Source organism: Rhincodon typus, chromosome 9, assembly GCF_021869965.1.
Source record: "Rhincodon typus isolate 14 chromosome 9, sRhiTyp1.1, whole genome shotgun sequence".
NCBI classification, from domain to species: Eukaryota; Metazoa; Chordata; class Chondrichthyes; order Orectolobiformes; family Rhincodontidae; genus Rhincodon; species Rhincodon typus.
In genome coordinates, this window is record NC_063340.1 from 18952304 (window position 1) to 18966623 (window position 14320).

A 14320-nucleotide genomic window follows, 5' to 3' on the forward strand; every position below is an offset into this window, starting at 1 on the left:
CTGCTGTGTTCATCCAGCTCTACACCTTGTTATCTCAGGTAATATTCAAGGCTGTTTTCTATAAATCTTGGTTTTTTTTTTTGTCTTCTTTCCTATGGCAAGTAGTTTTCAGAAATAAGTCCATGATTTTAGTCTAAAAAGTATTTAAGACACATAGCACAAATTATGAAACCTACTCCACTATGAACAAATGTAGAAAATGGATTACCTTGAACAGAAAAAGTCTCTTAAAATACATCACTATGGGGAGTGGGAAGTATTTTTCTTTAAGGGCCAGTCATCATGAATATTAGATCACAGGGAGCTCTTCCAACTACTGCCATTCTATAATTGTAAAATTTATAGATTAGGTTCAATGTAATGAGTCTCAATTAAGACTTTCTGTCCACCCCAAAATATTTTTACCACCAGAGGTCCCTTTGCATCTGTCTGCATTTTTTATTCTTGGGACTAAATTTTGAGACCTGTTTAATTTGGCAAAACAGCATGGGAAGACAATGGGTGGCCGACTGAAGCATTCCTACTCCCGTGTAAGGCAGCAGACTGCCTGCTCACCTGGACCCTATTTGAGTTACTTGAAGTCCTTAAGAAGCCATTTCTGACTCTGGTGGTTAAGGCCCAATGTGTGGGGAGACTACCAGTTAGATGCTAACAGGCCTTTCCAATATTAATAATGTCATTGCCACTTTATTCTTGATTGAGGAAAGTGTAAGGATTTAGCTTATAATTGGTTCTGTCCTCTTTCTCTTTTCCTCATTCTCACTAGAGGAAAATGAAATCATTAAACTTTGGTGTTTGGTTTTCTTTCAGCATTTTATGCCCAGGTGGAAATGTGAACAGTTAATTCGTCAGGGGATCTTGGAGCATGTGCTGTCCTGAGTTCCAGTTTAAAGAAATGGACTTTTTACACCCACTAGGTTATTAGCTTGGACTGTTGCTTTGATATGTATTGGCTGTATCTTGTAGATTTTAAATTAAAATGTGATTTAGCTGTGAACGTCAGCTTTGCTAACTTTAGAGCAAGTTTTAAAATTCTTTGGCTGTTAGCTTAATTCTCCTTTACAAGTAGAAACACTAATTTTCATGGAAAAATTCATGAAGCTTATGTTTATAGTTTAAGGGACATTGAGAACCATAAGACATTGTAGGTTTCAGACAAAGAGATTGGAATAAGAAACTGGTGATCAATGATCTGTGATTTTAAGTCCATGTCACAGACTTGGGTTGTTACTTGTCAGTTACTACAATTATATACTAAAGCAAGGGAATATGGACATTTTACAAAAGGTACAAAGTATGATCATGTTATAGGAACCTGCAACTCAGCTATATGAACTGATCTTTATAACATGAAGTGAGGTTGTGTAAAACCTTGCACTAGCGGTGGTAGTGGCTGTACCTCTGATCCAGGAGGCCTGTGTTTAAGTTCTCTTTTTGTCCTCCCCCACCCTTCTCCAGGTGGTCTGTAATAATAGCTCAATAGGTTGATTGGAAAGTGTTCAAAGAATACATTTGACCAGTGTTTGTAGCACAGTGATAGTGTCCCTATCTCTGACCCAGAAGATCTGGGTTCAAGTCCTACCTGCTCCAAAGGTGTGAATGTGTCTGAACAGGTTGATTTTAAAAATGTCTAGAGAATATATTTGACACTGATTGTTGCACAGTGGTGATGTCCATACCTTTTAAACCCAGGCCTCCTGGTTCACTGCTCTCTCTTCTCCAGAGGTGCATCATAACCTCTCTGAACGGGTTGATTAGAAAATATGTTAAAAAATTCAAATCAATATAATTGGATGATATTTTTAGTTTTTATAAAAATTTATCAAAATAGTATCAAAGTCAGTTAAATAAAAAAAATCATTTCTGCACAGCAGGATCAGCATTTACAGATTGTCTTATCTTCAAATAACTGAACATTTACACATAGTTCTCATATCAAAACTCCATCTTACACATCATACAGCAATCAAGTTACTTTAGGAAAAAAAGTAAATATAATGGAACAAGAAAAAAAATACAATAAATGTAAAAATTTTGTAACATCATTATCTCATTCATTCATTCAAGATGATGCATTATCAATACATGCAAAAATGTACTTAAACCCTTGTTGGGTCTGTTGCAAGGTTGCTGTTACCATTATAGCTGCATTACCCTCTCGGGAAAACACATACCAATTATTCAAATCTCTTTCAAAGGTAGGAGCAAACAGTTTATTGACTGGAAAAGTTGATAATCTGCATTGTAAACATATATCCTACTAAGCACTAAATCAGGATTTTACAAAGATTTGAAGCATTGCATAATGGAGAGAAAAACTGAGTAGAATATCAGAAGAGAACTTGATTTTAGTTGATTACGCATGGAAAGATCAGTATCAAAGTAATTTTATTGGGATGAAGAACAATATATGCTTTGCAAAAAGTGCCAGAGGTAAATGGTCATGCAAAAGCAAAATACTGCAGGTGCTTGAAATGAGAAATAAAAACAGAAAATGTCAGTAATTAACAAATGGCTTGGCTACAAGAGAGAAAGTGTATTAACATTTTGGGTTGATGAGCTTAAAATGGTGAGAGTAGTAGTGCTTAGACACAGTTAAGAGAAAGAGGCTGGAGCAATTTTTCTTAACACTCTGTTTAAAGCTGCGATTTTCTCGTCCAGCAAGACATTCTTTCTCTCAGCACCTTTCTGCCGCTGCTCCGTGATCTGCAATGCTTTCATCAACTGGGCATTCTCCACATACAGATCCTTCAATATTGAATCAGACTTGGCATTCTTTGCATACTGAAGGCAAAAAAGAGACAATCAATTTGTTATAATCGAATACTTGCATTTATGCAGCACTTAACATAGTAACATGCCCAAAGATGCTTCACTGGAGCACTCAGACGCAATAGACTGAATCTTAACAGCTTTTTGAGCAAGTGTGAGTCACATTACATTTGGAGGAGTTATTCTCAGCACAAGGTCGAGTGACTTTTCTCACTTAATCTTGCCAAACACGCTGCGCTGATTGGTGTTTCGGCCTACGTGGAAGGAATCACGTCTGAGTTCATTTTACTTCAATCTCCAGGAACAGGGTGTTTAAAAAAAAAAGGGTATTGCCAAACAAGCAGCCAATGTTGATCAGCAAGCCATTATTAATAGTGCATTTAATCAAAGTCCACACATCACCCAAACAAGTGTCTGAATTTATTACTGCAGAGTCTTTACAATCTTGAGGAAAAAGTGTAGCCAGGTGAGAAACACCCAAAGCACTGCAGCTAAGGACCTCAATATTGAAAAACCTGTGTATTTGCACCAAAGATAGGGGTATCATAAGGTGAATAAGTTTATTTTTGCCTGTAAATGCTACTTTTAAGATGTTTTGAAGTGTGCAAATAATAAAACACTGCATATGAAAAATGTCTGTTTTATTTTAGTAGTGTATTTCTGTTCACATCAAGATCTAAGGCAGTGGCTTGTGACTGCCATGATATTATTTCATATTAACCCTGTACGCTGCATTTACTTGCCTGTTCCTTGAGCTGGTTCGCTTTATCTTGAAGCATCATTCGTACACTTTTCAGCTTTTGTTCAACCTCCTCCATTCTTTCCTCCCTTTGTTTTAGAAGTCTTTTGTACTCCTCCTGAAATGGAACACAGTAATTTCTCTTATTAAAGAGACTGAGCTTTGATAAAGTGAAAAATTGCCCAATCGGATTTTTCGTTTTATTCATTCACTGCATATGGCTGTCGCTGGTAGGCCAGAATTTATTGCTTGTCTCTAACTGTTAAGAGTCAACCATGTTACTGTGCGTCTGGAGTCACAAGTAGGCCAGACTGGGTAAGAATGGCAGTTTCTTACTCTAAAGGACAGTAGTGAACCAGGTGTTCTTTTCCTGACAGTAGACAATGGTTGCAGAGTCACCATTTAGATTAATTCCACCTTCTGCCATGGCAGGATTCAAACCCAGATGCCCAGAACATCACCTGGGTCTCTGGATTAATAGTCTAGCGATAATACCACGAGGTCATCATCCCTCCTTATATTGGAAATGCATTTGAATACCAACACTTCTGGAATCATATAAGGAGAAGGCCATTTGACCTGTCGTGCCAATGCCAGCTTTTGGAAATACTATTAGTCTTTTCCAGTACGTATCCAGTTCCCTTTTGAAATTGATTGTGGTGGAGGTAGATACAGTGTCAGGAAATGCATTCCAAATCTTAACAATTTGCTACGTGAAAGTAAATTCTCATGCTACTGAAAACATTTTCTCCCCATCACAAATCACAAACCTTCATAATTTTGACCACTTCTGTGATTTCTCCATTTAACTGAAGTTCTTCATCTCGTCTCAAAATAACAAAAGGACATACAACAGGCAAGCGTGGAATGATTAAACAAAATCCCGAGAGTCAGACCTACAGTGACCACAAGGTGGTATTGTCTCAATTTGGGACTGCATTCAACAATCAAATAATTACAACTTGAATTTATATTTTTTAACATTTTAAATTATGCTAAAGTACTTCATGGGAGTCGCAACAGACAAAAATGTGAAAATACCACAAAGGTACAGGGATAGGTGTGAGTTGGTTTCAAGCAGGCTGATTGTTTAGTGAAAGAATTTCAAGCTTAAAGCATAGACAGCTGAAATTATGGTTGTCAATGGTGAGGTGAAAAAAGGAGGACGTAAAGGAAAGCAGAATTGAAAAAATGCAGAGATAGAAGATTGGAGTATTTGAAGCCTGTAGGAATAGAGAGCGATGAGGCAATAGAGGATGAGTTTTAAATTTGAGGCATTGCTAACCTACACGTTAATGTAGGTCAGTGAGTGAAGGGGTGATGGGCAAACCTCCAGGGCAATTAGGGATGGATAATGTCTACTGATCTAGCCAATGGCACCAACATCCCATGTATGAATAAGAAAAAAATCTCATTCACTCATCACCCTTGCTCTTGCTGATCTACACCCTTTATTGGTCCACCAATGCCTCATTAAAATCCCTCCTTGGTCCTTTCCTCTTTGTTTCTATAACTTTATCCAATTCTACAACCTTCTAAGATCTTTGCTCCAGTTGTGTCAATGCCATACAGATCTGTTTACCTTACTCCACCATTGACAATTATGCTTTCAGCCATCCAGATTTCAAATTCCCTCACGAAACTTCTCTACATGTCTTTTTTCAAACTTAAATTTTAGTTGTCCCTGCTAATGTGTCTATTGTTGGCTTGGAGTAAAATGTTGTATGATTGCACTGCTGTAAGCCACTAGGTAAATACAAGATGTTAGGCTGTACACAGAATGATTCTGATCCATCCTGTACAAACTAAATGAGGCTTGGAATACTTCTGATTCTTTGATGTTCCAGAACTGCCATTCATTCCCTTGGTTAGTATCCATCAGTTGTTGCCAGGCTCTCAAATGCAAGGCTCTTCAGCTCAAGAATTCCTTTCCTAAATCTTTTACTCCGCGAGAGGTTTGAGATGGTGAAATCACGAGTTGAGTAATCCAGAGCCCCAGCCTAATGTTCTGGGGTCATGGATTCAAATTTTACCATGACAGTTGTGACATTTAAATTCAACTTTTAAAAATGCTGGCATTATGGCAACCATTGTCATTATTCAATTGTCATTAGGAACTTGTCTTGTTCACTAATCTGCTTTAGGGAAATGAAATTTGCCATCTTTACCTGGTCTGGTCCACACAAGAGTCCAGATCCACAACAACGTGACTGACTTTTAACCGTCTCCTGAGTAATTAGGAGTGGGCAACAAATGCTGGTCTAGTCAGTGATTCCCATATCCTATTAACAAATTTTTTAAAAGCCCAGGTCTTTGACCAAGCCGCTGATTATCAACTCTAATATGATGCAATCTCTCCTGCATTAAAAGCACTAAATGAATAAAATTGCCATAATCCTACCAGACAATAGGACTGTTCTCTCATTACAGAAAGACAGTTGGTGGTGGTTTAGCCTGAGGATCACCACACATCAGTCAAGGGGAGATGTTGAGAAGGAAAGTCCTTCATGGTAACCTCAACTGGTACAGGAACTGAACCCACGCCATTGGTGACACTCTGCAACACAAACCAGCCATCCAAGCTAACCAACCCCAATTAAATGAATACACACTGGCTAAGCTACAGCCAGAACAATTCTGGAAGTGAACTGTTCCATGTTCAGTTAGCAGGGGAGGTTGAATGGAAAACTGTTCAAAAGTGAACTTAATGAATTTGGCCCTTTAAACCATTTAGAGTCATGCAAACCAGGATCTAATTTGGGTCCAAAAATTCTGTTACTGCTACAGGACTTATTTCTTACCTGTTGTCCACACATCAACCTGTTTGCTTCCTTAGTCTGGGCATCGATTTGTTCTTGGAGATGCTGCACTTTCTGCTCTTCCTCCGATAGCTTTAGCTGTAATTCTGTCAACACAGCTTTGGGCATTGCATTGCCAATTTGCTCCTTTAATTGTTGCACATCATGTTGGTGTTGAGATTGGGAGAGCATCAAGTGGGTCTTGGCCTCCAACAACTGAGGGTAAAAGCAGAAAAGTCGTTAGTTAGTTGTGCAGTAGAGAACCTAAAGTGTGGGCTCAAAAACTGCCATTTCTCACATATGAATATGTTATTGACTTCATGAAAGTGTATTTTTCAATTGGCCAATTCAACAAAACTACTTAAATTACATTCTTTACGTACCCTGCCGGTTAGATAACAATATGCATTTTTACAGCATCATTAACATAGTAAAGCATCCCAAGGCACTTTATAGGACTGGTATCTGACAAATGTTTAACATAGAGTCATACAGCAAGGAAACAGAGCCTTTGGTCCAACCAGTCCATGCCGAGCATAATCCCAAACTAAACTGGTCCCACTTGCCTATGCTGGCCCATATCCTTCCAATTTCTTATTCATGTACTTATCCAATGTCGTTAACTGTTGTAATTGTACCTGCATCCACCATTTTCTCTGGCATTTCATTTCACACAGGAACCATGCTCCATGTTAAAAAAAATTGCCCCAATGTCTTTTTTTAAATCTTTCTGCTCTCACCTAATCGTGAAATTCCCCACCCTATGGAAAAGACACCTGCCAATCACCTTTATCTATACCCCTCATAGTTTTATAAACCTCCAAAAGTTCACCTTAACAACTGAGCTGCATGAAATACTAGGATAGGTAACCTATTAATTAATATTGTAATCTTCTAGATGCAGTCATTATCTTGGATGGTTGAGGTATGAAGAAAAAGAATTGTGATTTCAAAAAGCTGTGAACCGGAATTACTGCATGCCAATGTTTTTATTAATGTATCTGAATTTCTGCCATCATCTGTGTCTATGATTTGATTGGAAGTCCTTCATCCAGACCTACAAGTTGCTAGTTTAGACAATAAAAGGGGTTAGCTTTTTCTATAGATAACACAGTGTGGACCTGGAGGAATACAGCAGGCCAGGCAGCATCAGAGAAGCAGGAAAGTTGATGTTTTGGGCTGGGACCCTTCTTCAGAAATTGGGGGTTGGTGGTGGTGGTGGTGGGGGAAGGGAGCTCAGAAATAAATAGATGGGTGGGGCTGAGGAAGGTTGGTGGAATGGTGATAGGTGAGTGCAGGTGAGGAGTGGTGCGGATTGGTCAGTGGGATGGGAAGGGTGGATAGGTGGGAAAGAAGATGGACAGGTTGTGTCAGGTCAAGGAGGCGGGATGAGAGAAAGGGTTGGTCATGGGATGAGGCCGGGGGTGGGGAGATTTTGAAACTGGTAAAATGGAAATGTCACCCAGGGAGTCAGAGGGTGAGTTGAAATGGTTCGCAACCAGAAGGCATTGTCATTTGTCGTGAACAGAGCATAGGTCCGTCCTGGGCTTCCTCCAGTGTCACAATGATGCCACCCGCAAACTGGAGGAGCAGCACCTCATATTCCACCTCGGGAGCCTACAGCCCAATGGCCTAAATGTGGACCAACCCTCCCTCTCATCCCCACCTTCTTGACCTAACATAACCTGTCCATCTTCTCTCCCACCTATCTGCTCCTCCTACCTCATTGACCAATCCCCACCATTCCCTACCTGCACTCACCTATCATCATCCCAACTACCTTCCCCAGCCCCACCCCTCCTCTCTCTATTTATTTCTGAAGAAGGGTCCCGATCCGAAACGTCAACTTTCCTGCTCCTCTGGTGCTGCCTGGCCTGCTGTGTTCCTCCAGCTCTACACTGTTATCTCTGACTCCAGCATCGGTAGTTCTTACCGTCTCTATATCTTTCGTTCATTCATTATAAAACACAGGTGTAAACCACTGAGAGGAGATGGAACTTTGTCATACTTACAGGAAGAATTTTTATTTAAACATTGTCTTTCCAAATCTGATGATATGCTAAAAGTAGTTAATTGGTTATAATGTAGGAAATGCAGCAGTCACTACACAGAAGATCCCACAAATACCAAGAAGACAATGACTAGATTTTTCTTTCAGAGATCACCACCTTCTTACATTGTCCCTTAAGACCAAGGATGACTTTCTTCCACTTGGAGCTGTGTTATAAGGTGAATAAACAGTCCAATGCTAGGATTACACTCTGCCATTGGTGGGACAGGTAGTGTTTGAAGAGAGGGTAGATGGGATGCTTAGGTTAGTGTCATCTGTTTCAGGACAATGATGTGTCATAGGATATTTTTGCACTCATTTCAGAGGTCAGATCCCTTTTTTAACACTACCTTTGATGAGCAGCACTCCATAACTGAGCTTGAATTATGTGCTCACCTGTAAAGCGGGACTTGAACCTCCAATGTTCTGACAGAGGTGAGAGAGCTACCCACTGAGAAATACCTACACCATAGAAACAATGTCTTATGTTAGATTTTATCTGATTTAATTTGCTTTTGTGTATATTTCTTTCTCATAGTAAAGAATTTGTAGTTTGACCTAAAGTCTTTAGGCTAGCAGTATTGTTTTGCTATTAGAGAGAAAAAGACCTCTTCAGATTACCACATGTAAAATGCTCTGGATCTCAGCCCAATTGGCAACAAGTGGTATGGCAAACTGTAAAGGCCAAATCTAATGATACACAATTTGTTATCTTCAGACCTCAATATTGTCTTTCTTCAAAGAACGATGTTTAGTCTGGATGGATTTCCAATCAAATCACAAAATGAAAGCTCGTTTTATAAGGAGAGATTTTAGACCTCTATTTACTAGAATTTACAAGAATGAGCAGAGATCTAATAGTGGTATATAAGATGCTAAAGGAGATTGACAAAGTGGACGTAGAGTGAATTCCCCTTTTGGGAAATCAAGTATGAGAGTTCGAAGTTTTATTCCAAGGGTATTACTACTCCAGTATGCAATAGATGCTGGGATAGCAAAATAAATTTAAGAAGGAGATGGGCAGATTTTTAATTAATAATGGGACGAAGGGTTATGGGAGCAGTCAGGAAAGTGGAGTCAAGGCTGAGGTAAGATCAGCCATAATTGTATTAAATGGCGGCGCAGGCTCATGGAGCTGAATTGCCTACTTCTGCTCTTAGTCCTTGTGGCCTTACGTTTCATTGCACTTCCTCACATGTACCTAGGAATCAGGGGTTTCAACAAGTTGGATGTTAGTTTATAAGGAAGTTAAATCTGGGAAATGAAGATATATTTGTTACTTCGTTAGATTAATCAATTTCTTCTATCACTAGATGACATTTGATTACAAACTATGAAAGAAAAGGAAGTTCTATTTGGAACAATTTAATGAAAAGGACTGTAGACAAAGAATGGTTCTGCTACAAACAGAATCCTTTCTGTTTCAAAGCCACCATTCATTTCCCACACCAGTAACAGCTGATAATACAACAGTTACAAGAAAAGGAATGAATGGCAGCTCTGGAATAGCTTCAAGGAACGTGAGGCATTCCAAGCTTCTTTGTTTGTGTAAACGCGAATTTCAACTCCCCACAAGAGCTGTGTAGCTCAACTTATATTTAATCAGATAGAGTATCTTAAATCCAGCCATCTGAAAATTGGCAGTAGACAAAAGTCAGACATTCCTTAAGCTACCACATGAATTTTGATTATTATTAGGTGAAAGTTCAACATCTCAGTTTTTGGAAATCACAAATGGGTTAAAAAGTAAGACCAAATTATAATCAACCAATCCTACCAGTTTTTCTTGTACACCATGTTAGCCAAGTAACAAATCTACTTTACATTTTTTTACTTTTGCATTGCATGATAGCATTGGCTTGTTTGTCATTGGTGAGGAGACTAGTTATTGGCTTCTTACAGCTGTAATTTCGTATGGTCTGAATGACCCTTCACCCTTGACCCCATTTGACCTGATCCACCCAGTCCAAACCAGCCTGAACCGAACTGCCTGACAAAAAAAACCAGCAAGATTCTACTCCAATTCAGTTCTGAAGTTGCCAATTTTGAGAAACTCAACCTGTAAAGTCTTTAATGTAGAAAAAGCATTCTCAAGGCATTTCACAAGAGCAAAACCAGGCAAAATATGTGACCCAGCCCTAATCGAAGGAGTATAAGATGTTTAGGGACAGCAATAGAGCACTCTAATAGAGCAGAGATCTTGCAGGGTTATATCATTAGAACAGGCTACAGAGACAGGGAGGTAAAAAGCCATATACAGATTAAATGAGAGGATAAACATTTTAAAAATGAGGCATTGGTGGGCCAGGAACCAACATAAATCAGAAAGCACACAAATGTTAAGTGACTGGGACTTGATCCAAATTAAAATACAAGTAGCAGAAGTTTGGATGAGTTCAAGTTTATTGACAGTGGAAGATCTTAATGGGATTGCTTACAGCATTTTCTCGCATTCCAAGTAAGCAAAGTCAACTCAGTACAGCAACAGCATATTTATAAAGATCTCCTTTCCCTGTTAAAAGCAAGTGTTAAAGTTCTGTATTTTAATCCTCAATATTAATTCTGATTATAGATTATATACATTGTCCGATTGTCTTAAATTCCAAATCAACTGCGCAACAGAAGGCAAGATCAAATTTTAATTATTCAAGACAAGATAACTTGCAATCTGAAACACTGCCATCATGTCAGGAATTGAATTCTGTGACAGAATTAGGTACATAACTAGAAGCATTAGGAAGTTGTTTTATGTGGACTATTTATGATACTATTCAAGAACACCGCAAAATAGAAAGTGAATTTGTTATTTAATTTGCAACTATCTGTTGTGCAAAAAAAAATTGGTAGTTCGAAAAACACAATGATTTACATTCAGATAACTTGTATTCAATCGGACACACAATATCTACCATTCTTGTCATAAATTTATAGTCAGAATATGGCAGCAAAACCATCTTTAAAATGGACATAAGGAATATGACAAAATAGCTCCCAAAAGCCGCATGACTTCTCTGTGGATTCAACTGCAGCCAAAGCAGAAAATTGGACTCTCTTAAGAATCAAACACAAACGGTCTTTAAATAATTCAATGACTCTATGACTGTCTTTGACTATGACTAGTGCTGATCAGGAAACAGGGAGGAATTCCAGAATAACTGATTTTTCTTTGTGGACTGATCAAAATTAACATTTGCAGTCACTTTATTTGATTTGTGATTCAAAGCTAGCTGAGGATAGCCATTTAGAGTGATAGAGAGGCACTGCACAGTAACAAACCTTTCAGTCCAACTTGTCTATGCCGACCAGATATCCTAAATCAATCTAGTTCCGTATCCCCCTAAACCCCTCCTATTCATATACCCATCCGGATGCCTTTTAAATGCTGTAATTGTACCAGCCTCCACCACTTCCTCTGGCAGTTCAGTCCATACATGCACCACCCGCTACACAAAGAAGTTGCCCCTTAGGTCCCTTTTAAATCTTTCCCCTCTCACCTTAAACCTCTGTTCTCTAGTTTCGCACTCCCCTACCCTGGGGAAAAGACCTTGACTATCCAACCTATCTATGTCACTCATGATTTTATAAACTTCTATAAGGTCATCCCTCAGCCTTCGATGCTCCAGGGAAAATAGCCCTAACCTATTCAGCCTCTCCCGATATAGCTCAAGCCCTCCAACCCCAGCAACATCCTTTTAAATCTTTTCTGAACCCTTTCAAGTTTAACAATACCTTTCCTATAGCAAGGAGACCAGAATTGAACATTGAGAGATATCTTGAAACATCGTCTCAAGAGGAAGGCTTTCAGGACAAGCCAGTTAAAGGCTTTTGTACTGAACCAGGTCACAAAGAGCCAAAATCAGCAGTTCCATCGAAGTGAAATAAAGGAGTCTTCACTTACTCTCTGGACATATTTTGCTTAGTTCATTTACAGGAACACCTCCAACTTTCAACCACAGAAGCTATCACTGAATTTGCCTTTGTTTCAAGTCTTTCACTTCAGAAAGAGCACTTTTAAGCAAGCTAGGCCTGGACAATTCTTGAAATTGATTCCATTTTCATACATAGCTTTTATCCTTAGTTACTTTAGCTCCTCAAATATGTATCTTTTGCTAGTAATTAGCTCCAATTCATTTATCCATGTGACTTTCAGAATAGAATAGCAACTTACTGTCACTTGTGTTTATGAAAATACAGTGAGATCCGTATGAATCACCACAAACCAGCTCCATTTTAGCACTAGTTATGTGTTAAACCAACTTTTTAACCGTGTTTAAAATACAAAACTGTTCTGCTAGTTATTTTTAAATTGTAATATTTGGAAAATAAAAGGGGTTTCCATTCAAACTTATACAAATTCTCAGTTCACAGACCACTCTGAGGAAATATGAGGATATGTGGTCATGACAATTGTCCAAAGGTCCTTCAAAGAAGCATTATCAGGGAGTTGGATTTTAAGGAGGAATTGTAAAGTGGGGGGACATTAAGGGAAAGAGATCTATGGAAACTTCAGTGGCGTACCTGTTTCTGCGACTCCACCAGGTCAGCTTCCAATTTTACTTGTTTGTTTTGCAAAATCTGATATTCTTTTTTCATACATTCCAATTCTGTCTCCAGGATATGCACTTGGCTGATCTGTCAGAATCACAGCAACAATAATGTGCACTTGGTAATGTACAAAAACACGTCAGACAAATAGTTCAGAGAACAACATATTAATTATTTCAATAACGTTAGATTTAGCATTATAATAACAGTTTTTGTCCTTCGAAACTTGTGTGTGGGACTGTTTTTAAATCATAATACCACATACCATTGTCAATTAGTGTGGCATGAACAAATGAAATGAGTATAAAATGCAACTGCAGTCATACAGAAGAGAAATCAGTTAATAAGCAGTTCCAACACACCTCCTGTATTATGGAGTAACACTAGTCCAGCTTGGAAAACATTCCACAATAATGGAGTCATTACTATTACCAAATCATCTTGTTATTGAAACTGTGTGAAGATACGCACAGAAAACACATACACAAATATATTCGTGTAATTACTATTGCTGAAATTCCATGGACTTATCATTGTCCCATTTAAAAAGAGACTACTTTGCTGTAAATTCCACAGTTCAATTTACTTTGCAAATTACTTTTTAGTTTATACAATTATTTGTGCAATAAAGCATTGTGCCTGTCTTGTAAGTAAGGCAAATTAGTATACTTTCCGAACTCTGCATTTCTGGATGCCTCGGCTTAAAACTAAATGTTTTCAAATCCTCTAGCTGACTGCAGAGTTTCAGTGTGGAGCTTAATAGCTGCTGTGTAATTGAAGTGTCCTAATCTACACTGAAACCTAACTCAATTTAAGCTCTAGATACTTTTGAACAAGCTTCTTCTCTACGAGATCCTTAATGTAAAAAAGAAGCTTTTCACCTCCCGCAACCACTGATAATTATTTTTATACATAATTAAATTGTCAAAAAGGTTAATTGCAACTGGAGTGGTGCTTTATCCAGAAAATAAGGCTGATTTTATTGTTCAATACCATTTGCATTGCTGCAATTAACAGGCATGTACAATACCTTGTCCTTTGCTTCTTGCAATGATGTTTTAACAGATCCCATCTCCTGTGTCAGCAACAAACTTTCTTTGTGCTTTCCTTGAAGTTCAAGTTTCATATGGTCTCGCTCAGAATGCGCTTGGTCCAAACCCAATTCTAGGTTCTTTATCTAAATTAAAGTCAGTGTTTGAGATTAGAAAACTTATACGTTTGCTATTTGTCCTCCTACACACGTATAGTTATAACTTGTTTCACAAAAGTCAGTAGGAGCTCAAAGATTTGTTGAATTTCTGGAGAGGAACTCCTTTTCTAAAACAAAAACCAAAAGAACTGCAGATGCTGTAAATCAGGAACAAAAACAACGTTGCTGGAAAAGCTCAGCAGGACTGGCAGCATCTGTGAAGGAGA

General features: G+C 38.4%; 2 protein-coding genes across 2 annotated transcripts in view; one reads left to right on the forward strand and one right to left on the reverse strand.

Moving 5' to 3' along the window:
* gins1 (GINS complex subunit 1 (Psf1 homolog)) overlaps positions 1-1012 on the forward strand; it is a 28562-nt gene extending 27550 nt beyond the window's left edge. Inside the window, exon 5 of the mRNA XM_048600930.1 lies at positions 721-1012. Within this exon, the coding sequence (XP_048456887.1) occupies positions 721-879 (159 nt within the window). The 3' untranslated portion in view covers positions 880-1012. The remainder of the gene's footprint in view (positions 1-720) is intronic.
* A 782-nt stretch (positions 1013-1794) lies between these two features.
* LOC109918813 (ninein-like protein) overlaps positions 1795-14320 on the reverse strand; it is a 56288-nt gene continuing 43762 nt past the window's right edge. Inside the window, exons 15-19 of the mRNA XM_048600931.1 lie at positions 13935-14081; positions 12878-12991; positions 6313-6525; positions 3516-3629; positions 1795-2784 (exon numbers count right to left, since the gene is read on the reverse strand). Coding sequence (XP_048456888.1) covers positions 2596-2784; positions 3516-3629; positions 6313-6525; positions 12878-12991; positions 13935-14081 — 777 coding nt within the window. The 3' untranslated portion in view covers positions 1795-2595. The remainder of the gene's footprint in view (positions 2785-3515; positions 3630-6312; positions 6526-12877; positions 12992-13934; positions 14082-14320) is intronic.